Here is a 27993-nt window from a genome sequence, read left to right on the forward strand (position 1 = left end):
AGTCTCCGCCACGCCCCTTCCCACGTGAGCTGGAGGCTTCCAGAAGGAGCAGCCGCTGCCGCGCGTGCCTCTTTTCTCGCCTGTGTCTTGCTGGGGCCTCAGTCTCGTCGCCAACGCCGCTGCCATGTTGAGCGCCGCGCGGCTCCGCCTGCTGCTTCCCGGGCCTGCCCAGGTGAGGCATGCCGGGCAGGGCAAGGGGGGGGGGGAGGAATTGGCTCCCACCTAGGCTGGGAAAGTCAAGGCCGTTGAGAGCCTGATGAGAAGAGCCCCGGTGCCCGCCTCCCATGCTCCATGCCCCCTCTTTGCAGTACTTGCCCTTCCAAGGTAGACTGCCCTTGATCAAGGAGGCTTTTCTAGGAATGGCTTTACAAAGACCTCGCTCGGAGGCACTCTTGTCTCTGAGTGTCAAATTTTGACTTGGGGGAAGGGGAATGAAAGTCAAAAGATGGGGCTCATCTTATGGGGCTGCCCAAAGCTTATCTTTATACACAGTTTGCTGGTTCGAGGGCACCTTAACTCCCCCTTTTTAGAAGAAGAAGGGCTTAGTTCTTATATGCCGCTTTTCTCTACCAGGAGTCCCAAATCTGCTTACAGTCGCTTTCCCTTTCCAGTGATTCTAACCCCATGGTAGCCTTTTGGGGAGACGTTTTCCCAGCGGGGGACGGGCCTGGTAGCTATTTTCTTTATCCCACGTCTGAGGCATTTTTGGGGGGTGGCGGAGTCGCGGTTGCTACTCTCCGAGGTTTTTTTGCCTTCACCGGCCAGATGAGGAATCTAACAGCATCCCTACCTGGTGGGGCTGCCTTCCATCTCCCGCACGTGGCGAGACCCGTTTGCAGCGTGGTCAAGATAAGTTTAAAGAGATGAAAAGCAGCATTGCTAAACACAGTGGGAGTATCTATTCAGGGGTGGCCAAATTGCGGCTTTCCGGATGTCCCTGGAGTGCAATTCACATGAGGCTCAGGGGAATTGTACTCCATGGACATCTGGAGAGCCACGTTTTGGCCACCCCTGAATCTAATCCAGTAAAAAAAAATGTGTGGGGGGGTCACAAGTGCCCCCCCTGAACAAGTGCCCCCTTGTGCCCCCCCTGCTCAGTAACTGATTTGTATTTGCCTGTCTGTTTCTCAGAGATTTAAAGCAGTATACTGTCTCGAACATGTAAATAATCTGTAAGTGTGAGATTTAATACCTCTTGACGTCCTCTTTCTCTTCCGTGATTTGTTCATTCATTCATTTCTTTTATTTACAGTCGTTGACCGGTGGCAGATACTAATGGTCTGTTAATTAACAGCTATTACAGCTAAAGATCATTCTATTTCTTATGTGGTGGCTAAGTTCTCTTATATTGCCATTTGAATGTAAAACATCCTAAGTTGATGAATGACTCTTCCATGAGTCAGCGTGGTCTCCTTTTCTACCCATATAAACTCTTGCTTCCCATTGCATCATGCCTGAAGCTACCTCAGGCTATGGAAAGCTGGAAAGCAGAATACATGGAGTCTTGGGATCTTTGTATGTATAGCTGGAAATGTATCATATTCTGCCCTTGGAGAAAACCTTTAAAATTTGTAATGGTAGTTGATTGATCCAGTTTGAGAATATTTTAGCAAAGTTCCTCTACCCATGGGTAAAGCAATCATGGAAGCAAAATGCAAACACATTGCTGGTTATATCAGCAAGAATTATTAGTATATAGAAAACCTTGGTTTAGTCCTACATACAAGTGATTTTAAATCAAATCCCATCCCGTAAAGAAAATACTGATTTCATTCCATGGTGGGGGAAAATATCTTGTTATATTGAAGAGCCTCTTGTGGCGCAGGGTTGTAAGGTAGCCAACATGCTGTCTGAAGCTCTGACCATGAGGCTGGGAGTTTGATCCCAGCAGCTGGCTCAAGGTTAACTCAGCCTTCCATCCTTCCAAGGTTGGTAAAATGAGTCTGCCAAGAAAACGCTAGAGGGCGTCACCCCAAGGGTCAGACATGACTCGGTTTCCCCAAGGGATACCTTTACCTTTATATTGATACTGATACTGTTCCATGTAAACGTTCCCAAACGTTTTCTGTAAACCGCCTAGAGCCGTAGGGAAGGGCGGTATAAAAATCTCAATAAATAAAAATAAAAGCCAAATGATAAGGCTTATCTTACATGGACACCCAATGTTTATACCAGCCTTTTTTCAACCTTTTGACCATGAAGTAGCCCATCAAATATTAAGGCTTCAAGTAACCCTGAAAGTGATGTCAGCTGGCCACGCCTTGGGAAGTCACATATTTACACTGTGCTTAGCACCATTTGTAAAATAAATCACTCCTAAAATAAAATTATTGTTAAATGAGAAGTTAGTTTCATTTTTGTGTGTGCAGTCCCTTGCCTGAGCAAAATAAGGAAGCATTCATCTTAGCTGTCGTGAAATCCACCATGCAAAGCAGCACTTCTCATGGGAAATGATCTGTGTGATTTGGAGATCATTTGTAACTTCAGGAGATCTCCAGGCGTCACCATGAGGTTGGCAGTCCTAGCAAGACCAGCTTGAATATCTGGATCCCCTTGCCTGCAACAGCTTTCCTCCAGCCATTGCCTGCTAATAGGACTCTGAGAAGAAATTCTGAAAAGGGGGGGGAATGGGAGGAGCCAATGGGGCAGTGCAGCAGATTCAGCTCCTCCCTCCCATTCTTTTTCCATTGTGTGTGAATTCAGCAGTGCCACTGCAGACTAGACAGATGAGCAGAAAACCACCCTGTCCTCCTAACCCCTCCCTGGGTTAGTGTTTTTCTGGTAAAGGTATCCCCTGGGTCATGCCTGACCCTTGGGGTGACGCCCTCTAGCGTTTTCATGGCAGACTCAATACGGGGTGGTTTGCCATTCTCTTCCCCAGTCATTACTGTTTTTCAGGTATTTCCCGCCAAATTAATTCCAAACACTGGAGTAACCACTCCGGGGCTTAGAGGAACTGTGGCTGAGAATGACTAGCCCAAGGTCATCCTGCAAGATTCTATGATAACAGAGATTTTAAACTGAGCCCCTTTGATCCAGTCTTAGGCTCCAACCAGTATACCATGTTGCCTCAGGGTGGCTCAAAAGCACTTTGGGGGCTTTGGGGGGGATCACTTATTTTTATCCCTTGTGTCATTTTCAGGGCTAGGCAGAGATTTCCAGATTGTGGGCCCCAGACATCTCTAGTGATGGCAAGGGCCAGGGCAGTGAAGCATTTAGTCAGAAGTTCTGTCTCTGTGTTTGCGAGCTCTAAAGGTCATTTTTCAGTTCTGTCTCCTGTAGCATGCGTGTGAAGTCGTGGGGAGAGTGGAATCCTTATGTCTTTAACACATGCAGCAGGATTTTTGCATTTCACTTACAATGTGCACTTTTTATTCTAATAAATAAACTGGTTGCGTAAATGATTTGAGTCCTAAGTCTTCTAAAAGTCAGGTAAGGCATAGCCAGTCGCAGGGGTAGTCAAACTGCGGCCCTCCAGATGTCCATGGACTACAATTCCCATGAGCCCCTGCCAGCGAATGCTGGAGGGCCGCAGTTTGACTACCCGTGAATTAGAGTGTGTGGAACTGAACACTTAGTAGCACTGAACTGGCCTCTAGTGTAATAGAAAAAAGTCTTCAGTGCAGAAAGAGTTTCTGTGGTTGCTTCAGAATAGAGGTACTCAAAGTAATATTTACCAACTTCGTTATTCTTTTATTCACTCAGTTCAATTTCCTTTTCCAGGACCTTTTTTGCTCGTCTAAGAAAACCCCCCTCTCCCTCTTTATCAGCAGAAAAGCCAACTGGATCTAACCTGTTGCCTGAGCCCCATTCACAGTTACCAACAACCAAAAGAACTGTATTTGCTCCCATCCTTGATCCCTGCCCTTCAGGGAGGCCTGCAGCTTACCTGTTCCTCTGGTAACTGTTATTCCAACATGGAAACCAAAATATAGATCAAGTGCTCTGTTGGGGAATGGTGCTCAGAAGAGCCACACATCAAAGAGTCGTGTCTCGCCCCAAGCCCACTGCGTGGATATCAGTTCTCTAGCCCGAAAGTAGCACTTGAATGTAGAATTGCTCAGCCGCCTTTACTTGATGCCGTTCTCAAGGTGAATTTCAAATGTAACGGCAAACTATGATTAGCGATTATACAAGTGATCCTAGGGCTTGCCTCATACAAGGCCAGATAACTAGATTTTTTCCAGGTTCCAATCAAATTATAATTTTGCCATTGTATCTGTACCAGCAAGCAGTGTTTTGCACTTTCTCCATGCTCTGGGAGAGACTGTGAATCATGGATTGTCAAGTTATTGGCTCAGATGCAACAAAAGCAGAAACTCCAGCTTGCTATGTCTACCTGTAAAGAAAGAGGGAGAAGGCAGCAAGAATGCCATTAAACCCATGGTCTAAGCTTCTGGGGGTAATCTAGGATTTGATGAACTATCTGAACCAAGCCTGTGGTTGCAATTTTATGCAGCTTTAATGTTCAAGTCAACATGTTCAGGGTATAAGTTGCGTTGCTTGCCAAGAAAAGCATCTTTGTTTAACCAGAAAAGTATTTCCTTGAGGTCAAGCTTATATGCTTTTTGTTTGCAGGAGGGTCCTTTCAGAGGCTTGACACCATCTAGGACAGTGCTTATCTTGACAGGAGAAGAGCTCTATGGTTTTTTTTTAATGTGATGTTCTTATTTTCTAGGTTATCTGGAATGGTTTGAGTCAAGACATCCTTAGAGGTGTAACAAGCAGGAAATATGCGTAAGTATTCTCAAGGAACAGACGGGCAATGCCAAATGGTGGTTATTGAATGACCCAGGTGCCGAAGGGTCTGGAAAAAGCTGTTGCTTGGAGGATCTTTGTAAAGTTGCCCATTGTCTCGTGCTGCAGCATGAAGATAGCAAAATGGGTTTTTTAAAAAAAGTATTTTAAGAAGAAGAAGAAGAAGAAGAAGTTGGTTCTTATATGCCGCTTTTCCCTACCCGAAGGAGGCTCAAAGCGGCTTGCAGTCACCTTCCCTTTCCTCTCCCCACAACAGACACCCTGTGGGGTGGGTGAGGCTGAGAGAGCCCTGATATCACTGCCCAGTCAGAACAGCTTTATCAGGGCCGTGGTGAGCCCAAGGTCACCCAGCTGGCTGCATGTGGAGGGGGAGCGCAGAATCGAACCTGGCATGCCAAATTAGAAGTCCGCACTCCTAACCACTACACCAAACTGGCGATTGGATTTCCCCACACATACACACACGCCATTTTGTGTTAAAAACCATTTCCCAGTTCAGAGCCTTGTGGGTGCCGTAACCCACGCATTTCAGAAGAATTCAGAACTAACCTCATCGTTTTTATTTTATTTTTTCCTCACTTTTTCTAAGGGCTTCAGTGTGTTCTGTACCTGTAATCTCTTTTTGGGGGGGTCCTCATCTGTGTCATGATTAGATCTACTGTGCTATGAAGTTGTAGTTAGAACCAATAGGCAGTGAAATCCTAACAGGAAGCAAATGTTTCATTTTAGCCTTTCTGTTGTATTTCCAGCCCAAAAGAGAGCAAATGTATGTCCCTGTGTAGAAGTACAAAGGGATTGTTCAAAGTTTCTAGAGAAATCAGCTCCTTTCACTACAATAACAAATCAAAATGTAGCTACATTAAACCACTTTGAATATATATATATTCACATGCGATTTAATTCATGCCAATTTACTAACACATAACTGCAGAAGAGCCTCTTGTGGCGCAGAGTGGTAAGGCAGCAGACATGCAGCCTGAAAGCTTTGCCCATGAGGCTGGGAGTTCGATCCCAGCAGCCGGCTCAAGGTTGACTCAGCCTTCCATCCTTCCGAGGTCGGTAAAATGAGTACCCAGCTTGCTGGGGGGTAAACGGTAATGACTGGGGAAGGCACTGGCAAACCACCCCGTATTGAGTCTGCCATGAAAACGCTGGAGGGCGTCACCCCAAGGGTCAGACATGACCCGGTGCTTGCACAAGGGATACCTTTACCTTTTAACTGCAGAAAAGTAAAAAAATCCCTAGTCAATTAAGAGGCTCTGACTAGCAATTCCATACCTTGGGAAACTGAAACTACCACTCAGGTACACTGAATATATAACGTCACCATTCTAAACTTTTTGATTTGGTCGTTGTTGGAAATTCTGGCAGTGGAAATATTATGGCACAGTTTTTCTCGCAAAGAAAGCTAGTGCCTTTGATTTCCTGAGATTGTGTGCTATAAATCAAGAGTGGGGGGCCCCATGTGTGTGAACTGCTAAATACCAAAATGGACTAAAGACTGAAGCGTTTCTTAATGAAGGACTTCCGTATTACGTTTGAGAAGATTTGATTAGCAGCGACTTCTTAGCATCTGTCAACTCACTTTAACAGCGTGTCTGTTGTGGGGAGAGAAAGGGTTGGCAATTGTAAGGTTTTTTTGATATTCCTTTGGGTAATAAAGTGAAGTACCAAAAAAACACCTCTTCCTACAATTTGGGTGAACAATTTTCATCTGGGTTTTACCATCATTTTTAAGGTTTTCGGATATGTGCAATCCAGCCATTTCATATCCTTGAACTGTAGCAAGTCTCTGTGTGAAAGATGGCTTGAAGTTACTTGCATCTACATGGACCCTTTCTGGAAAAAATCTAATTTGCCAAAACCAGGCATACTACTGCTGGTGTAAAACACTTCTGTTTGGTCCTGTGCGCCATTATAAAAGAAGAGAAGAGCTGGGTTTTTTATACCTATGTTTTCACTCCCCGAGGTGGTTTACAAACACCTTTCTCTTCCTCTCCACAACGGAAACCCTGTGAAGTAGGTGGGGTTGAGGGAGCTCTAAGGGAACTCTGACTGACCCAAGGTCACCTAGCTGGCTGCACGTGGAGGAGGAATGGGGAATCAAACCCGGCTCTTAACCTCCACACCAAGCTGTCTCTCAGTCTGTTGATTGCTTTAGAAACCAGATGCATAAGCTACCTGACCCACCCCGCAAGCGAGTAATTGATATCTGTCAGCGACTCATTTCAGGGACTCGTTGGGCTTCTTACACACCTTAATTTTTACCTTTCAGCTCCGAAGCGATCAAAGGCGCAGTCATCGGGATTGATCTCGGCACCACCAACTCCTGCGTGGCTGTCATGGAAGGAAAGCAAGCGAAAGTGAGTTGAAATGACCGGCGGTCCAGCTTAGGAAACCTGCCCCCCCTGAACTGCAGCCGTTTTTCAGTTCTTTCTGTTTTCCTTGCGCAGGTGCTGGAAAACGCCGAGGGCGCCAGGACCACGCCTTCCGTCATAGCATTCACGAACGACAACGAGCGACTGGTCGGCATGCCAGCTAAGCGGCAGGCTGTCACCAACCCTCAAAATACGTTCTACGCTACCAAACGGCTGATCGGGCGCCGATACGATGATCCGGAAGTGCAGAAAGACATGTAAGGAAATGCATCTGTCTGGCTTGATGCTGGGAAACGGCGTAACACGAGCATCAGCACATCAGAACAACCAGAGCAATGTTAGCTGTGGGTTTCTCTGATTTTACTAAGCTGATTTATGGGCATAACTGTAAAAATGTAATTAGCCCTGCAGGCGTCGTTAAAGGCGATGGGCAGTGTTTTGATTGCTTTGGGAGTTGCGGATATTGGCTTCAAAGCTAGGGGTGGGAGAGGAAGGACAGAACAAAGGCCCACATGCAACCAGTTGAGTGACCTTGGGCTCGCCACAGCACTGATAAAGCTGTTCTGACCGAGCAGGAATATCAGGGCCCTCCCAGCCTCACCTCCCTCACAGGGTGTCTGTTGGGGGGAGAGGAAAGGGAAGTCAATTGTAAATTGCTTTGAGACTCCTTAGGGCAGTGAAGAGCAGAATATAAAAACCAACACTGCTTCCTTTTAGACAGCCAGCTAGAATACTAAGGAGTTTTCCATTCAATTTTTTATAATTCAGGGTCTCATATATGTGAGGCTTACTCACTGAAGCCAAGTTTATAATGTTTCAGGAGGGGAATTTTTATCATAGGACTTCTGCTTTAAAGGTGCATGCCTCCCAACATGATTTAAAGCCCAGCAGCTGCAGAATGATAACCGCCTCTTGAATTCATGGTCCTAACATTTGGAAAATCCTTGCACCTTCAGCAAGAACGTTCCTTTTAAAATCGTCCGTGCCTCCAACGGTGACGCCTGGGTGGAAGCCCATGGGAAGCTGTACTCCCCAAGCCAGATCGGCGCCTTCGTATTGATGAAGATGAAGGAGACAGCAGGTTCGTGCATTTGACCCGGATTTGTTGAGAGGGGTGGAGATGACCCTTGTCACATTGGTGTCACGATACACCTTGGCTTCTGAACGGCAGCCTTTGCTGTTAGCAGCGAGCATGAGCACCTTTGAGCGGCTTTAATACTAGGGGTGGGTTTAATTGTGAGATTGCGCAGTGTGCCTGCGGCCACTGGCCTTCCCCCACACAAACTGGTGAAGTAAGCCCTGCTTTCTCTCTGATGGCTTTTGAGATTTGTAGTTCATTAGTGCCGCTTTAAATGTCAGGCTGGCATTCAGGAAGCCTGCGAAAGCTACACCGCAGTCGTGGGCGGAAGACTTCGTTTCTGGGAAGCGTCAGGCTGCTTAATTTATCCACCTGTCCCCATCCTTATCTGTCCTACTTCCCATATCATGCCCCTATTATCCACGGACTCTGTGGACTAGCTGTCACTTGGAAATGCTTCCGAATTAAACAGCACATCAAGGGTTTCCAATTTGCAGAGTTTAATACTTTCAGGGAAAACTTTTGTCCTGACCTTCAGGTTTAAAAATATTACCATTGCAATGCCTGGCACGGTTAATAAGACGGCACAGAAGCGTGCGTCGCTGACGTACTGCGCACTAAACAAGATGTGGGCTTACTTTGAGCACTAGGCTAGCGATCCCCAACCTGTGGGCCGCGGACCACATGTGGTCCTTCGACTAATTGGAGGTGGGCCCCGAAGGACGCCTTCTCCCCTCCCCCCCTGGCCCTTTACTTCATCCCCCCCAGCCCTTTACAACACACTTCATTGTTGTTGTGTGTCTGTATCTTATTTTGAAGGGATGTTTAAACATTACCATAGCAATCAGAGAGCGTTAGGGCAGTGGTTGAGAGTAGAGGAGTAAACTACCCCCCCCCGGACCGGGCCTCAGTAAAAGGCGTTGAGTGGTCCCCGGTGATAGAAAGGTTGGGGACCACTGCACTAGGCCAACCAGAATGGCGAATTAGATAGCGTCGCTGCTTTGAGAGGAAGCTCTTTGCGGATCTTGGGCCAATGGGAATCGCTCAGCCCACAGTTGTTTTGAGTGGGCCAATGGAAGGCCCACCTATTTGCCAGCTTGATTTAGGTATTTATTGTATGGCGCGTGTGATACAGCCAGGAGACCCCCAAGATTTTCTGCCTGCCCCTGCATCACGGCCCTGGAATTCCTTGGAGGTCGCCCATCCGAGTGCTCGCCAGGCCTGACCCTCCTTAGCTTCCAAGATCTGACAGGATCAGGCTTGCCCAGGTCAAATTCCTACAGAAAAACAAGGAACCTATCCAAGGCGATATACTTGTTCTAAGAAAATATATATTTAATTTTAATACTTTTATATATACATGAAGAATCAACCATAACGGTTTCTAGATAATTTCCATTTTCAATTGTCTTCTTCAGTAGTTGAGTCCTCCAATATAAGATTGTTGTAACAATAGTGAGAGTTAGTGTGGAGAAATCCTACAGTATTTCCTTATATTAATGATATCATTAGGCCATCGGCTCAAAAAGTATCGGGGAATGTTGGTCAAAGACCATTCCCAAAACTTAACAGTTACTACCTGAATATAAATATGCCGCCAGGTAGTAACTGTTAAGTTTTGGGAATGGTCTTCGACTAACATTGTATTAAAATTGAATGTATATTTTGTTAGAACAAGTATATTGCCTTGGGTAGATTTCTTGTTTTTCTGCAGGTCAAATTCCTAGCCCAAATGGTTAACGGCTTTGTCAAGAACCTCCCTACAGTCCCTGCTTAGTCGGAAGCCTTGTTAATGTCATGTTAAATGGCAAGATCCAGTCCAGATCATCATCTCTGCCTCGCTGAGATTTCTGTCTAAAATAAAATGAGTTCTGCTTTTTGTTTCCTCCAGAAAACTACCTGGGGCGTCCGGCGAAAAATGCTGTCATCACAGTCCCTGCATATTTCAATGATTCTCAGCGGCAGGTAAAGCTGCAGAATCCTGGATTCCCTGTGGCTTGTGGCTTTTCCCAGTGTGGCTTCAGTTCAAGTTACTCGTTACAGTCTGAGACCAGCATAAAATGCAAAAGAGGGAAAGAAAAAAAAATATGTGAAGGATATAAAAAGGATGAAATTGACATCCCGGCAGTCATTCCAGCAAACACAATTAAACACATAGCTCAGCTCAGTTCCTCATTCACCTTTTCCAGGGTAGCATCTTTAGCATAGGTGCACTTGGGAACAGTTTGCCACTTGTGCTCCTCCTCAGAAGTATTACTCCAGAGCAGGATAATCTCAGCCACGGTTTCGTGAAACCCTCAGGTGTCTTGACGGCCCTGGAAGGGTTTCCCGAGTGTCTGGGAGTTGATTAATTTTATATATATTAATCGGTTAACCCCCCCCCCCCCATGGCCAATGATGTGCCTGGATGGGGTGGAAGAGGGAGGGGTCCCAGGTTGGGCCTGTACGCAGTTGTGCTTCCCTACCACATTCTGCACAATCACACCACTTCTGGGGTTTCTCGAAGCCTAAAGAATGCTTCAGCGGTTTCTCAATGGTAAAAAAGTTGGGAAAGGCCGCTCAGGAGCCAGGGTCCACAGCCCTTATGAGCATGCAGGCACCTTTGGGATTCCTTGGTGGGTGTGGCCAAACAACCGGCTGCTGCAGGTGGCAGAGCCAACCACAGAAGGGTCAGAACAGCATTCTTTTAAAAAATTGACACTAACCAAACCTCCGGTGGCCAATCCAAATCCTGCTGGGCAAAAACTCCCCCTGGCCCTGCCAACTTTCTAAAAACATTTGGATAGTTGCTGTGGGCCCCCACAGGCATCTTATTCAGGACTGTTGTAGTAGGCATGCTGTTGGCAGGGGCTCATGAGAATTGAACTCTATGGACATCTGGAGAGTTTGGCTGCCCTTTGTGCTAGAATGACACACCCAAGTTGTTTCATTTCTGTTGCTTCCAAGAGTTACCTCCAAAGCCATTGGCTGGGGAGGAGAGGAGGAGACATCTTGCTTCTCCAGAGACTATGATTAACACCCTTCCCTCTTTCTCGAAGGCTACCAAAGACGCTGGGCAGATTGCCGGATTGAATGTTTTGAGAGTGATAAACGAACCCACCGCTGCAGCGCTGGCCTACGGTTTGGACAAGGCCGAAGACAAAATGTAAGCAGTCAACCCCCACAAAAGCTAATGTAATTATATAAAAAAAACACCTTTGTCCTATTTCTGGAAACTCCGGTCCTCCTCTTCAGTTCCTCCTAGTTGGCCAATTAGATATGCTGGCTGGGCTGAATGTAGCTGCACAGTGAGGTTCTTTTTCCCAGGATGGAGCTGCTTTCCCTAGCTCGGAGGGCAAACAATGGAAATGGAGGAGGCTTTTCAACCACAATCCCCCATGAGCTGTGTCTGCACACCATAAGGCAGCAAAAGACATCCTGGCTGGTGGCAGAGATTAAGGGCAGAGGCTACATCTGCTAGCATGGCCTCTTCCAGGCAATATTGCATCGTGCGGGGGCACTGTTAAAATAAATCGGCCATCCCTATGAACTGGGCATCGCTTTTATCGGCCTTTATAAGCAGCTGCCTTCCAGTTTCAACCCGTTCCTTAACAAAATGGCATCCATGAGAAGTTGGCACTAATCGTAGTCTGCACACCCTGGAATCCTTGAAGCCTCATTAATTTGGGAAGAAGAGTGAAGAAGTTTTATTTATTTATTTTTAAATTTATATCCCGCCGCTCCCCAACAGGCCTTGCGGCGGTTCACACGATAACGCATTAAAATACAATAAAACCCAATAAAATTACCCAGTTATAAAACAAGGCATCCGTAGTCGCTTCTTCTACACTCAAACCTCTCCCACCTCGTTCAGCCAGAGGTTACGGCCTCTTCCAGTGAGAGTGGGAACTGGTCTGATGGACCTTGGGGATACTAGTTGGAATGCCGGGACTGTGCCCTGGCCTCAACCGTACGCCTGGCGGAAGAGGTCTGTCTTGTAGTTGGAGAATGAGAGGGCAGTTAATATTAAGCTGGGCCTTGACAATAATGGCCACTGATGAATGAGAACCTGGGGGCTTCTCTCTGTACGGTCTGTGTTCAGGGAATGCTGATGTATTTTCGCTTGTTCTCCAATCCTAGCATTGCGGTCTACGACTTGGGCGGTGGCACTTTTGACATTTCAATTTTGGAAATCCAGAAAGGAGTCTTCGAAGTCAAATCCACCAACGGAGACACTTTCTTAGGCGGCGAGGATTTCGACCAGGCCTTGTTGCAACATATCGTCAAGGAGTTCAAGAGAGAGGTGAGGAGCTGTGCGTTCCCCCAAAGCGTCCAAAGTCAGCTAGGAAAGAGGAATCTCCTGCCCCAAGTTGCCATGCCTGTATTATTTGATATGGTTCATTGAGTGGCAGGACTGTTTTCTGGCTATAATAGCACATACCTTCTCCTCCTTTTCTTCTGGCCTTCCAGTGAGTATTTCACAAAGTTTCTCTCCAATCTAGTGTATGTAGCCAAAGATGGAGCATCAGTAAGGGAAGCGCAGCATTGTGGATCTTTGGTGCAATTAGCTGTTGCAGGGCTGGTTCGTGTTTGACACCACTGAGACTGGCTACTTCTAGGGAAGCCTAAAGGGGAGAGAGGCACACAATGATAGAGAGCCATGTTGGGCTGTCGAGGTTTTTTTGTGGAGGGGGCAATTTTCCTCCCCATCGTTACTGTGTTTTGAGAATACAAAGATTGTCCCCCACTGCCAGTGTTCTTCCGGCCATGAACGTGCAGCGTAAACTGACACTGTGTGGCTACAAGGAGATAGAACCCAGAAGGGACCTCCTGGGTCATCTAGTCCAACCCCCCGCACTATGCAGGACACTCACCACCCTATCGCTCATCCACTGTCACCTGCCACCCCCTTGAGCCTTCACAGAATCAGACTCTCTGTCAGATGGCTATCCTGCCTCTGTTTTAAAATCTCCAAAGATGGAGAACCCACCACCTCCCGAGGAAGCCTGTTCCACTGAGAAACGGCTCTGTCAGGAACTCTGTTAGTCTGCCTGTAGTTTAAAAGAGCATGAGTCCTGTAGCACTGTAAAGACTAACGAAATTTGTGACAAGGGATGAGCTTTCTCGAGTTGGTGCTCACTTTTTCAGATATGGCTAGAATGTGACAACTCTTAAACCTTGCAGGCACGCATGCTGCATTATAGGGAGTTGGGTCACATGGTTTGGAGCCAATTGAGGGTTTTTTTTTTTTTTGCCTGAAGAACTCTGTACTTTTCATTTGGAAATTTAGTATCGCTGACAAAGAACCCTTGGAAACACAGCGTTTGCCTGCTATTGTGTACCGCTACTGTGGCTGTATTGGTTGGATCGCATCTTGCACTAGGCAAGTGTTTGCTTATCCAGGCAAAATAGCTATGCTGCCATGTCAGGAGCAGCGTATGATGAGTAATAGAAGACTGGGATGGGACCAAAATGGTCCCTTCATACTATAAAAGGGTGGGCATTTGTGTGCCAGGATAGAACTACAATCGAGACCAGCCTTTCTCAACTTTTTTAGCATTGAGAAACTCCTGAAACATTCTTCAGGTTTCAAGAAACCCCAGAAGTGGCATGACCATGCAGAAGATGGCTGGGAAGCAGAACTGTGGACATGCCCACCCAGGACCCCTCTCCTTCCCACCCGCTCCGGGCCCATCATCCATTTTGGGAGTTGTGGGTGGGATGACATGAACATATATGGTCATATCACCTGATTAATATATAACAGATTTTAAAAAATATTTTAAAAATTAATTAACTTCCATCCATCACGGAAACCCTTCCAGGTCCATCAAGAAACCCCAGGGTTTCACGAAAGCCTGGTCTAGGAAGAACTGCAGTCTGAAAAAAGGGACACATCTATTTCTTGGTGTGTTCTAAGAGCAAGGCTCAGTCAATGCATTGCAGTCCAGAGAACTAGAGCAGGGGTAGTCAAACTGCGGCCCTCCAGATGTCCATGGACTACAATTCCCACGAGCCCCTGCCAGCGAATGCTGCGAATGCTGGCAGGGGCTCCTGGGAATTGTAGTCCATGGACATCTGGAGGGCCGCAGTTTGACTACCCCTGAACTAGAGTGTCAAATAATAGTCCTGTAAATTGCATCACCCCTATGGTCAAGCCACTGGAGCATTGGGAGCTTTGTATAAAGTGACGATAGAACTGGAAGGGCTGTTTAATGCTTACAGGGCCACAGTGTAGAGAGACTTAATCCTACAGAGCCCACTCAGTGTTCAGCGGGCTGCGGAGTTTGCCCATGAGAAGTGTTTCAGCCACAGGTGCAAAGGAAGGCTCTGAAAGTATCTGTTTGGCCTCTTCTTTCCAGACAGGTGTTGACTTGACCAAAGACAACATGGCTCTCCAGAGAGTGAGAGAAGCGTCAGAAAAGGCAAAATGTGAACTCTCCTCGTCAGTCCAGGTGAGGCTCTGAACGACATCACACCTGAGATGATCCCTCTGTGTGTGTGTGTGTGTGTGTGTGTGTGTGTGGTACTTATTGATTCTTACAGTCCACTTTCCATTCCAGCCTGAGGAAGGCAAACCCCTGAGAAAGGTATAACCAATGATCCCGGTTGATTCGACAAGGGCTATTGATGGTCCAGTTTCCTCTGCTTGTTATGTTTGCCATTTATCCTTAATGCCGTTGGCCCGACATTTACAGCAGCAGCCTCTTATGCTGTCCGGATTAAGAAACGGCAGCACAAATGTGCATCTCCAAATAAGCTGAGCTGGAGGGGCAGGTTTTATTCGCTGCAGCACGGATCCCTGCGGGCAGTAGCCCCAAGGTGAAGAGGGCGTTCCTCTCTGCTCCCACAGTGACGGCGGGGAACGATCCATTTCCCTGCTTGTAAACTGCATCACCGTTCCCGTGTGGGCAGAGTAGCAAAGCCCATGTCCTTGGTGCTGATGCTAGGTAGCCAGACCTGTGTTATGAGATCCCTGTAATTATTGCATGCACCACACGGAGTATGTATTGATTTAATAAACGTATGCCCTGCAAAAGCTTACAGGAAATAAGTTTCTAGGCAAAGAGGAGGAGCGTCCGGGCACAGGCCAAAATCTGGTGCTGCCACCAGCACCTTCCCTCACCCCCCACTCTGGGTTGTTACAGTCTGCAGCATAGGCCGTGCCCGTTGCCTTCTACTGCCTTTCTTGGTGCAATGGTTGAAGAGCGGTAGCCTCTAATCTGGAGAACTGGGTTTGATGCTCCACCCCTCCTTCACGTAGACAGCTGGACGACTTCGGACCGGTCACAGTTCTCTCGGAACATTCTCAGCACCACCTACATCACCGGGTGTCTGTTGTAGTGTGAGGACAGGGAGATTAAACTGGGGTCGTTGTGTTGGCCTGAAGTAGCACAACAAAAATAGAGTCTGATAGCACCTTTAAGAGCAACAAAGATTTATTCAAGGCGTGAGCTTTCGAGTGCAAGCGGTCTTTGTCAGACTAAATGAACAACCATCATACCTGTGCAAGTTTCTTTGTTGTAACGAAAGGTGTTAATACACTGGTTTGGGATTCCTTCAGAGGTAGTAAAAAACAGGATGGAAAACACCAGCTCTTCTCCCTTCCCACCAGCAGCTCTCATCAGCTGATTGGACAGAGGGCTTGCCCTAATGTACTGCGTGCTCTGATCCAGCACATCACAGTTCAGCATCCATGTTGGAAATGGTGTGGTTCTTGCCCCCGGCCTTAAGTCCAGGGGAAGAAGCTAGCCTTTTTCTTGTCACGCTACCTGATGTTTCCTTCTTCCCTTGTTTCTCAGTTTAACTCTGTTTCCACTCTTTCGTATTTCAGACCGACATTAACTTGCCTTACCTCACGATGGACGCTTCCGGGCCGAAACACTTGAACATGAAGCTGACACGCTCTCAGTTCGAGGGGATCGTGGCCGATCTGATTAAGAGGACCATCGCCCCTTGCCAGAAAGCTATGCAGGATGCTGAAGTCAGCAAGAGCGACATCGGGGAAGTCCTCTTGGTCGGAGGCATGACCAGGATGCCCAAGGTGCTTGCAGATTCCTCGCCGTCAGGGTGTTTTCTCATCCTGTGCAATTTAGACCAGGGGTAGTCAACCTGTGGACCTCCAGATGTCCATGGACTACAATTCCTACAAACGCTGGCAGGGGTTCATGGGAATTGTAGTCCACGAACATCTGGAGGACCACAGGTTGACTACCCCTGCTTTAGACCTTTTGCTGAGCTCTTGAGAAGAAAAAACCTATCCAGGTTTGATTCCCTGGTCTGCCACATGCTGCCAGCTGGGTGACCTGGGGCCAGTCACAGTTCTCTCAGAGCTCCCTCAGCTCCACCTCCCTCACAGGGTGTCTGTTGTGGGGAGAGGAAGAGCAAGGTGTTTGTAAGCCGCATTGTGACTCCCATCTGGTAGTGAAAAGCAGGGTACCAAAAAACCCAAAGTTCTTTTTAAAAACAGCGTATTGTGAAATGTGTTGATTGGCCACAGATGGGAGGGGGTGGGTCTTAAGCCTGTTAATGTTAAGGTGACATGGCTTGATTTTCCCTAACTGCATCTGAATGAGACCTGTCTTTTCGCTTGTCTTCATGATCTCAGTTCTGTGGGAGTCACCCAAGACTCTTGGACCTCATTGCTGAAGTCTCTCGGCTGTCCCCTTGTCTGACGCTCGAGGAACTTTAGACTTCTGCTCTGCCCATGCAGATCTCCATAGGTTTTCTTCCTCTGGACCAGGCTTTCTCAACCAGGGTTTCTTGAGAGCTCTGGAAGGGTTTCTGAAGTGGGTGGGAGTTAATTAATTTTTAATATCTCTTTTAAATGTGTTAAATGTTTATTGGGTGATATGATCATACATGGTCATTCCCCTCCCAATGGCCAATGATGGGCCTGGAGGGGGTCCGAAGGGGAAGGCGCCCTTGGTGGACATGCTCACAACTATGCTTCCCAGCCATATTCTGCATGACTGTGCCACTTCTGGGGTTTCTCAAAGCCTGAAAAACGTTTCAGGGGTTTCTCAATGGTAAGAAAGCTGAGAAAGGACATGAGAGGTCTACTCCCTTCCTCAACACAAGGGTTGTTCTGCATATTATTGCAGTCATGTATTTGAAGCTCCTTATTGCCGCTGGAGAATAGAAATGTTGGCCAAGGCCAGTTTGCCGCAGCCAGGGAACGCTGGCAGGTTACGTGCCTAACCGCGGGACGAATTGTAGGTGTGGCATTAATGCAAGCGCATGCGCCGCCTGCCCCCTCAGGTGCAGCAGATTGTGCAGGACATGTTTGGCCGTGCCCCTAGCAAAGCGGTGAACCCAGATGAAGCTGTCGCCATCGGAGCCGCCATCCAAGGAGGCGTGTTGGCTGGCGATGTGACGGATGTGCTGCTGCTGGACGTGACGCCTCTTTCCCTGGGAATTGAGACTCTAGGAGGAGTTTTCACTAAGCTAATCAACAGGAATACCACCATTCCCACCAAGAAGAGCCAGGTAAGAGGCAATCTTGGATGTTGTTTCTGTGTTTTCTTCCTAGTGTGCCATCTCTTGAGAGGAGCAGAAAAGGAATATGTGAATATAACGTATAATGAATATCAGAGAACCAACAATGAAAGTACAATATAGAAATACACTGAAATGCTGTAGGCCATCTGTGCACAATGAAAAGAATGTCCAAAATTTGCAGTCCTTTTACAGATAGACAAATTCAAAGAGAAACACGCAGTCTTTATTCTGTGTATTCAGTGTAAAGTCCTTAAAGACTAGTTAACGGGACGGATGGACATGAGAAACATATTCTTTAACTGGGCTATGTTGGCAGTTTAAATTTGCAAAGGGGAATGAAGTGCTAGGCTGCTTAAAAGAATAAAACTTTCATTGTGAAGAGAAGAAAGTTTGTGTAGAAAGGAAAGATCTAAGTATTTTAACTTGTCTGTCGTCATTCTTCTGTTCAACTGCTGTTCTGGAGGCAAGCAGGAAGGAAGGAAGATTAAGGAGTAGGAAGCCTCTAGAGAGCCAATCAGGACACTGGAAAGGAGAGTTTTGGGAAAATTCCAGGAAGTTCCTGTTCTAACTTTGTTAAATATACATCTCTGATGCCCCGGCAGGATATTGCACAACCCTAATGTACACTACAGATCTTGCATATTCCAACAGGCTAGAGAATGCCAGGCTGATCTTTTATGTGTCTGATGGGGGGGAAAGACACTGAAATAATTATTAACAGCCCAATAATCCTCAGGAGACCACCTGAGTTTTGTGGGCACACTGGCCATAATGTAATATTTGAAAAGATTGCCTGATTCTCTTAATAGTATACAGAATACTTTTCTGAAATCTGGGGAAGGGGCTGTGGTAGAAGATTTGCTTTGTTTGCAGAAGGTTCCACGTTCAGTTACTGGGACTCTCCAGCTAGGTTGGCAGGAAAGATGTCAGATCTTGATGGGCTTGGACAGGATGGGAAGGGGAGGATGGGTGCATGTACACAGCTATGCTTCTCAACCATATTCTGTACAATTGTACCACTTCTGAGGTTTCTCAAAGCCTGAATTAATGTTTCAGGGATTTCTCAATGGTAAAAAAAGTTGAGAATTCTCATCTAACTCATTAGAAGGCAACTTCAGCTTTTGAAGAGCTGATTAAAGCAGTAAATGAGAGATCATGGTATTTCATGGTATTTCATCAGATCTTAGAGGCTAAGTAGGTTAGACCCTGGTGCGCACTAGACAGGAAATGACCGAGGAAATCCAGGGTTGCTGCACAGAGACAAGCAGTGGCAAAGCAGCTCAATCTCCTGCCTGACAAACCCTAGGGGTTGCTGTAAACTGGGGTGACTTGACAGCACTTTACACACACACACACACACACACACACACACACACACAATTATTTGTTCATTTTTGGCTGCCTGCCTTGTTCCTGTTTACTCGCCTGCCACTCCACCTAACTCAGCTCCTGTGAATTGTGTGTTCATTTGCCACAGGTGTTTTCGACAGCTGCCGACGGACAGACTCAGGTGGAGATTAAAGTCCACCAGGGTGAAAGGGAGATGGCTGGGGACAATAAGCTGCTGGGCCAGTTTACGTTGGTATGTTGGTATTCTGCAACTCGAGCCTGTTTGTTGAGTGTACAGGAAAAATCTTAAAAGTGGCGTCAATCAATAGTTAATTCATGGTCATAGACCAGTGAGATGTGATACACGCAATGCAAATCCGTGTATATCATCAACATGAGATAGGTTTAAAGTTTTTAATGTTCCTATATTGGGATGTTTTAATGGCTTTTAAGGTTTTATTAATGTTTATGGATGGATATGGACATTTAATGAATTATTATTGTTGATTCAACACTGTTGTACACCACCCTGAGCTGCTAGACAGGGTGGTATATAAATCAAATAATAAATAAAATTAAGATATAATGCATAAAAAGTATTAATAAAAATAAATGAAAGGGTTAGCGTTTTACGATGTTCAAAGCACATTAATTATACCTGTGATGCCCAGTTAATAATGGAGCTTCTGGAAAGGTTTATCGTATTATCATATAAACCCAGATCCCCTGTTTCAGTTACAGATTAATAGCTCAGGTCTTCTTAATTCTAGTAGATCTAGCAGTCTTGTTTGTTAGTTCGCTGTGGCTAACAACAAAGAAAAGTGGGACAGTTTGTCGTTATGCACCAAGCACAAAAGTAAACCAGTCCCTTAGGCTTACAATAAAGCAACAGTGTCAATATTTCGCAATAAGTGAAGCTATACAAATTGAAAAACTTGTCTCTGTTTTTCTTTTCATTAAACATGAAGGTTCCAACCAAAACGGTCCGTTTCGTTTGGAACCTTCAAGTTTTACAATTTGTATAGCATTACTTATTGCAAAATACTGACCTTGTTCCTTTATTGTGAGGCCTAAGGGACTGGTTTACTTTTCTGCTTAGATCTCTGTGGCTGACAATACTAATTGGAAGCCTTGACTTCTCAAGCTTCAAGTGGAGTCATTTGAGAGGCGTTTCTGCACAGAGACATTACTCTGTTCATTATCGTATGCTTTTCTTTAAAGCCAGTCCTTCATGTTGGAAGGGCGTGGGGGGTAATGTTTTTTTTTGGGGGGGGGGGAATTGTTGATAGTGCTGCCTATACCAGAGAATGCAGCTAATTCAAAGTGCTCTGGGAGGTGTATGTTCTGTTTAAATAATTAGCAACATTTAAAGGCTGTCGAGAGATTCTGGAGTTCATGAAGGAGAACGAACTCGAGAGATGTAGTTCATGCAGAACCGTCCCTTCCAAGGGAAAGCTTCTTGGCTAAAATTACTCCTAGAAAGCTTTTTCTTAATTCCATCCTTGCACAGTCTTGTCTCAGTCCATGTTTGTGACTGAGCGGGACTACACCCACCAATAATAGCTTTTTATTAGTATCCCACCCTTCCATGTTCGGGTCATGGCAGGTAACAACGAACTTTACACAGCCATACGAAAATTAAGTATTAAAACTTTAAAAAAGCAGCCTCCTTGATAATTCAAACCCTTCTGAGGGGGTTAGCCGGAGCTTGGAGGTCTTTTTATCTGCTTCAGTTTTAGTTCTTGGGTCGGTGTCTTGTCCCAAACACAGAAATCTGAGATCAGCATTGCTTCAACGGAATAATCTGGCCGGTTATAGTTCAATTTGTTGAGTCAGCCCTCCATAATATTTCAGTGCCAAAACTGTCCCTTAAGTCAGGGGTCCTCCAGAGGTCCATGGACTACAATTCCCATGAGTGTTTGCTGGCAGGGGCTCATGGGAATTGTAGTCCATGAACCTCTGGAGGACCACAGGTTGACTACCCCTGCCTTAAGTGATGCTCTCCTGTGTATTGTATATATTACCATTTATTAAAACAGAACAGTGCTCTTCTGTGGAGAAGTATGAGCAAAGCACTTTGTGATTCCAGGTTGGGATTCCCCCAGCTCCACGGGGTGTTCCTCAGATTGAGGTGACTTTCGACATTGACGCTAACGGGATCGTTCATGTTTCTGCAAAAGACAAAGGCACGGGGCGTGAGCAACAAAGTGAGTGTGCATGGATCGTCATGTCTTTGAACTGCAAAGTGTGGGGAGGACTCAATGCAAGCACCTGAGGAAGGTGTGCTACTGGAGTTTGCGACCTCCGGGGATACAATGGGAATTCTGGGGCATTTGCTTGACAGCAGTGGCTTCTAATCTGGAGAACTGGGCTTGATTGCCCACTCCTTCACATGAAGTCTGCTTGGGTGACCTTGGCCCAGTCTCCGCTTGCTCAGCCCCACCTTCCTCACAAGGGGCCTGCTGTGGGGAGAAGGGAAGGCAATTGTCAGATGCTCTGAGACTCCTTAGGGCAGAGGAAAGCAGGATGAAAGAAACTTCTGCAGTCTAAAAGAAATATGAATCTATAGAAGAAAAGTGACACTAGCTTGTGCAGGAGCTCATTCTACCAGATTGGGGCCAGGACCAAGAAGGCTCTGACCGTGGTGGAGGCCAGGCACACCTTCCTCAGGCCGTGGACCTCCAACCGGTTCAGACATACAGAGCACAATGCCCTGCAGGGGGGCATAAGGAGATAGACCAGCGGTTCTCAACCTTACCTTTGCGGCGACCCCCAACTTGGTGGCAGCTGGTGCGGCAGTGGTGTCATGTGCGCATGTGCACAACAATTGAGGTGGCGTGGAGGCTGCCATTGCCATGTCTCCGCCGCCGCCTCCGCACGCCGCCACCACTGGCGGGCAACCTGGAGAGCCCGGGGAAGGGGCCAGGGGACCCCAGTTTGGGTTCTGACCCCCAAGGTTAAGAACCACAGAGATAGACGGTCCTGCAGATTTGTGAGGCTCTGACCTTGGATAGCCTTAAAGGCAATAGCACCAAAACCTTGAACTTGTTCCGGGCTGCAACTGGAAGCCAATTCAGCTGTCTTGGCACAGGCTGGATAAGGGGCCCTGTGCTGAGAGCCAGTTTGGTGTAGTGGTTAGGAGTGCGGACTTCTAATCTGGCATGCCGGGTTCGATTCTGTGCTCCCCCACATGCAACCTGCTGTGGGTGACCTTGGGCTCGCCACGGCACTGATAAAGCTGTTCTGATGAGCAGTGATATCAGGGCTCTCTCAGCCTCACCCACCTCACAGGGTGTCTGTTGTGGGGAGAGGAATGGGAAGGCGAATGTAAGCCGCTTTGAGCCTCCTTCGGGTAGGGAAAAGCGGCATAGAAGAACCAACTCTTCTTCTTCTTCTTCTTTTGGCTTTGACTACAACCCAGCCAGTGTGTGTGTGCTGTGATGTTCACTCTCAACACATCATTCTGAAAAGTTGTGTGGAAGATTTCTGACTGAGCATCCACGGCTGGGGAACTGGTCTCTGCTGCTTTGAGAGGTCAAAGGATGTAGACACTCGCTCCCTTCAATTACTGCAATATATCAGAAGCAGCCAAAAATGCCTATTTTTTAAGAGATCGCTGTAAATAAATCTCAAGGGTAACACATTGCCAGGAATGGAAAACCTTCAGCATAAAGGAATATCTATGCCACTGAAACCTATAGGATGTTTCACAGGCATTCTTAGCATTGTCACTGAATCCTGTTGAGTGTATTTCTGCCAGACTTCTCTCTCAAACATGTTCTCCCATTTCGTGTAGTTGTGATCCAGTCTTCTGGCGGCCTTAGCAAGGACGACATTGAAAACATGGTGAAAAACGCTGAGAAATACGCAGAGGAGGACAGGCGAAGGAAGGTAACCGCGCCCTGACAGTGGCTGGTTCATCTTTCTGAAATCTTCACTCCCAGCACGTTTAATGTGATCAGAATTTGAGCAGACATCTAGAAAGCGGGCATCTAGAGTAGCCAGTTTGGTGTAGTGGTTAGGAATGCGGACTTCTAATCTGGTAAGATGGGTTCGATTCTGCGCTCCCCCACATGCAGCCAGCTGGGTGACCTTGGGCTCACCACAGCACTGATAAAGCTGTTCTGAGCAGTGATATCAGGGCTCTCTCAGCCTCACTTGCCTCACAGGTGGGGAGAGGAAAGGGAAGGCGACTGTAAGCTGCTTTGAGACTCCTTCAGGTAAAGAAAATCGGCATATAAGAACCAACTCTTCTTCTTTTTCTAAACCAAAGTCGTCCGCGGATAGAGCCACGGATAAATGTTGTGCAAACTTCCTTTGCTCTGTAAGCCAAAAAATTTCCTCCCTCTAGGGCTTTCAAAGAAAGGAGGACTGCTTTCATCCATTACTCTGGGCGCTTTTACACATGCTGAATAATGCACTTCAGTCCACTTCAGTGGGCCATTCGCAAGTGGACGTTGCCATTTCACACAGCAAGATGCAGTTGCAAAGTGCCCTGAAAGTGGATTTAAAGCGAGTTATTTAATGTGTCTTTGTTTCTGCATCTCTCCAGCAGGGGGGGCCCAACTGGCTCTCCAGATGTCCGTGGACTACAATTACCATGAGCCCCTGCCAACTGGCCATGCTGGCAGTGGCTCATGGTAATTGTAGTCCGCGGACATCTGGAGAGCCACAGTTTGGCCACCCCTGCGATAGAGGAGCCAGGGTAGCTGTTTTTGCTTTTCATCTATGAGGCAGGAGTAGGTAAAATTCCAAATGTTGCAGACCCTTTACGCTGCTGTAACTGACATTCTAGCATCTATGAAATACCAGCATGCAAGCCAAATTTATTTATCCCCCTCTCGGCATGCTGGGGGGAAATACCTGACCTTGAAATTCTGAGTTTCGCCAGAACTAGTTTGAGACGCAGCCTGAACAGCTGGTGCATTGAGCTCATTCTGTTGACAGCTAGGATTTCTGTCTTGCTACAGGCATCATTCAAGTCAGAGTTGTCAGTAGATATTTTATCATTGATTTGAAGAACCGAGGCAAAGGGAGGGGGGTATGATCTTTGCTCCATCACTCCTTCCTCTGCCAGAAGATCTGGCTCACTCACAGCACATGATATATGGTGTATAAAGAGCACAATTGCTGCAAACAGGGAGGTGTTTTCCCCTTGAAAGACTTCATTATGCCTACCCCTCTTCTTTGCTTAGGAACGCGTTGAAGCTGTAAACATGGCCGAAGGCATCATCCATGATACAGAATCCAAGATGGAAGAATTCAAAGATCAACTCCCTGCTGATGAGGTATCTATTTTATGCCCCCCTCCCCCTTGTAAAGGTTTTGAACCTGTGCATTGTAACTTAATATTCCGGTGTATGCCAGAGCAGATGCACTCGTTTGCATGACTTCTTCAGCTTTTATGAAATAGGGGTCAAAGCCCGCTTTAAAAGCAGGCTAGAGGTGCCCGCCCACCCACCAGTGGTTGCAGTGAGAGAGCGGGGCAGCAAACCCCATTGTAAAAGCACAGTAGGAGCGGTCCTGGTGCGGGAGGGCTCCTCCCAAGAGCCAATCAGATGGGCTGTGGTGGTAACTGATGGCGGGCCAGCTTCTCTGAATGCCTGTCGGCCGGGAGGACCCTCCCCATGAGGGCTGGCACGTCATGAGAAATGCCTTCCACATTTATATAGGATGTGTACAATCATTCTAAGTGACATAACGCTTCACAGCAGTTTGTTCTGACTTAATTTTCCAAAATGCTAAGCATTCTGTAAGGATGATGAGACTCTAGAAATAAATTGTAACCTTAACCCGAGAAAACCTTTAGAAAAGTTGAGAAAATCACATTTCTCCCAAGAAACCACTTAGGAAGATTAACCGGTGAGGGTTGTGCACCTTTCAGTGCTGAAGAAGGACCCGGGTGGGGACCTTATTGTGGAGTATTTAGTTAGGAAAACAAGCATTGGGCCTGTTGGGCACCCAGCATGTCCCTCTGTACTGTCAGAGCTTATCCACGCCTTACTAACTATTACGGGATATGTTGACTTGTCTGTGCTTTGGGTCAAAAGCCCAGAATGGTCACAAACGCATGTGCCTGCCCTTGCTTTTTCCAGTGCAACAAGCTGCGAGAAGAAATTGCGAAAATGCGTGAGCTGCTGGCTCGTAAAGACAGCGAGACGGGCGAGAACATCCGGCAAGCGGCTTCCGCCCTGCAGCAGGCGTCCCTGAAGCTTTTTGAAATGGCCTACAAAAAGGTAGGAAGTTCTCAGTCAAGAAAGAAAGGGATCCCATCGTGTGTCCCCGTCCCAAGTACGTCTATGTCTCCGGTCTTAAGAGGGAACGGGCCCATTCTGTAAAGCAAATGAAGCAAAGCCATTTATGTATTTAGTAACCACACACCAGCTGACTTGTGGCAGTGTACAACAATAAAATAACAGTCCAACGCATACATAAAAACAATATAACAATCACTGCGCAACTCCTAATGCGTTGGGCGATTTTCCCCAAAAACGCAAACTCAAGAGTTGAAACAAACACTCAGGAGTTTATTTTTCTGAAAGGAACCAACAGCATCACAGGAAGTCCTGCAATGCTTAAGACAAAGGTCATAGAATTAAAAGGACCTTCATAGAGAGACAAGTCTCTCCCCCCCACCCCCCAGCAATATACTATTCAAGACCACACAGAAAATAGCGCAGGTATTGCTCCAGAACCTGATTAAAGGTAAAGGTAACGGTATTCCCTGTGCAAGCACCGAGTCATGTCTGACCCTTGGGGTGACGCCCTCTAGCGTTTTCATGGCAGACTCAATACAGGGTGGTTTGCCAGTGCCTTCCCCAGTCATGACCGTTTACCCCCCAGCAAGCTGGGTACTCATTTTACCGACCTCAGAAGGATGGGAGGCTGAGTCGACCTTGAGCCGGCTGCTGGGATCGAACTCCCAGCCTCACGGTCAGAGCTTCAGACAGCATGTCAGCTGCCTTACCACCCTGCGCCACAAGAGGCTCTCAAAACCTGATTACTTAATTTGGCCATTACTTTTGGGGTGCTGAGAGGAGTGTTAAGCCTTGCTCAGCCCCCAATAGATGCATGCTCTTAACCCTTGCCTGCCAAGGTGCCCCTTTGGTCTGCGACCAAATCGACTTAAGTTCCAGCTCCACCAGCCCTTTGCTGAGAGCATCCGGTGTCCTCTCATGAGTTAACTGGCCTTTAGCTGTGACATCTCGGAGGGCCTGTTGCAAGAGGTCCCCCTTGGCAGTGGTAGCCCCACTGATGTCAGCAGCTGGTGGCGATTCCATTGCCCCAGTTAACATGGGGGCAGCTCACAGCATGTATTAGCAGCCATTCAGATCACAGAATCTGTAACAATCTTAAATAATGCTAGAAAAATACTGGTAAGGAGTTTGTTGCGTGTTTGGAGGCGTGGGGGCTTTGTTTAGCCAAATGTACACCCCTACTTGACAAGGATGGCTTGGCAACCTTATTTGTTGAACCTTGCCTGTCAAGGTGTCCCTTTGGTTGATCTCCACAGCCTTGTGGCTGCTGTTGTGTTGCCTCTGACAGAAGCAACACGCAACACCAAATTAGACAAAATTCATATTCATTTATGAAGAACAGTTGGTTCTTATATGACCTTGGCGAGCCCAAGGTCACCCAGCTTGGGTGTATGTGCAGGAGTGAGGAATCAAACCCAGCTTGCCAGATCAGAAGTCCGCACTCCTAACCACTACACCAAGCTAGCATGTTTAGGGGCTATAACATGCTACATAATTGTGTATTTAGTAGAGAAGAGATGTCAAAACATTCCCCAACCTGCACATTACATGTCTTCATCTGGACAATAATCTCAGGATTTCTGTTACATAGTTCCTAAGATAAGTGCATTTGCATTTTGCCTAGCAGTGTTGCATTTTGCTTTTGTGTTTGACATGTTTACACTGTCTACCTTCCTTGTTTGGCATTCCATTGCCTCCCAGCAACCTGTCACAGCCCTTCTGTGCCTCAAATTGCCTTCCCTCTACAGCTGTACATAAGCCGGTGAAGTAAGCAGCTCCGTCCATATTGTTGAGCATCCTGAGATTCTCTGTTAGGATGTGATGCTCCTGTGCAATTGTGATAATTGTGCAGTTGTGGACATTCTGGACAAAGTGGAGGGTGATAATCAGAACATTAAACAATATTTTTTCAGAATAATGATGACATAACGGAGCTAACAAACGGAGCTAACGAATTCTATGCTTGTGTGTGTGTGCTTTCTCCACCCTCCACAGATGGCGTCAGAGCGGGAAAGTTCTGGAAGCTCCGGGGATCAGAAGGAAGAAAAACAGTAATCCAGTCTAGCGCGTAGACTGGATCAGGAAGAAGGGGCAAAGTGTTTTTGAAGCTTAGGAACCCAAGAACCTTCCTGAGCAGCTGTGGGCAGATCTATGTCTTTACTGTGTTTTTGCAGTATCCTATGAGAATTTCTTAAATGTATACATTAGTGACGTGTCTATTAGTGAAATCATCACCTGATTTAAGAGAGGAAAGTTATGCAACACAGCGCCCCTGCCCTGGGCCAGTGACCCTACTTCAGGGGCATCCAGAGGATTCCAACAGCTCATCCCACGATTTCAGAAGACTCGAGGAAACCATGTCATGAATTCAGGGCGTGGGGCTTTTGAGGATCCCCTGGGTTTTTTTTCCAAGTTCTGCTCTGCATGATGGATCTTCTGCTTTGGGGGACAGATTTCTGTTTTTCAGTAGGAAGGGGATAGCAGTAGGGCCTGGATTCAGCATGGCAGGTGGATGGCCGCAGTACTCCGGTCTGCAGCTAGCTTAGTTATCCTTGCATCCAGGGAAGTGGATTGCTTTCAAGTAGCCCTGGTTTGTAACCGAGGCCACTCTGAAGCTCCCTTTATTGCTTGTCTGAGCTTTCTGCTCTAGCTGACGTCTCATCTCTTCTTACAGGAAAGCTGCTTCCCAATTAATAAAATCATTCTTGTTGGA

At 46.9% G+C, this 27993-nt stretch overlaps 1 protein-coding gene and 1 non-coding gene across 2 annotated transcripts; both read left to right on the forward strand.

Moving 5' to 3' along the window:
- HSPA9 (heat shock protein family A (Hsp70) member 9) lies at positions 1-27993 on the forward strand. The gene is made up of 17 exons (XM_077312784.1): positions 1-172; positions 4679-4737; positions 7034-7121; positions 7212-7393; positions 8093-8217; positions 10106-10179; positions 11253-11359; positions 12334-12496; positions 14556-14648; positions 16028-16237; positions 17455-17682; positions 19172-19276; positions 21113-21230; positions 22820-22914; positions 24219-24311; positions 25119-25259; positions 27276-27993. The coding sequence occupies exons 1-17, from the start codon at positions 125-127 to the stop codon at positions 27333-27335; spliced, it is 1989 nt and encodes a 662-aa protein (XP_077168899.1). The 5' UTR covers positions 1-124; the 3' UTR covers positions 27336-27993.
- LOC143828136 (small nucleolar RNA SNORD63) lies at positions 22456-22522 on the forward strand. The gene has a single exon (XR_013227522.1). It is a non-coding gene; the product is annotated as a small nucleolar RNA SNORD63 (small nucleolar RNA).

Source organism: Paroedura picta, chromosome 1, assembly GCF_049243985.1.
Source record: "Paroedura picta isolate Pp20150507F chromosome 1, Ppicta_v3.0, whole genome shotgun sequence".
NCBI lineage: Eukaryota > Metazoa > Chordata > Lepidosauria > Squamata > Gekkonidae > Paroedura > Paroedura picta.

What these genes read in the sequence shown, in the direction of transcription:
- HSPA9 (XM_077312784.1), top strand. Translation starts at nt 125, where the DNA reads ATGTTGAGCGCCGCGCGGCTCCGCCTGCTGCTTCCCGGGCCTGCCCAG. An exon ending in TGCTTCCCGGGCCTGCCCAG is followed by an intron (nt 173 to 4,678) that starts GTGAGGCATGCC and finishes CTTATTTTCTAG; the next exon opens with GTTATCTGGAATGGTTTGAG. An exon ending in CCGGAAGTGCAGAAAGACAT is followed by an intron (nt 7,394 to 8,092) that starts GTAAGGAAATGC and finishes TTGCACCTTCAG; the next exon opens with CAAGAACGTTCCTTTTAAAA.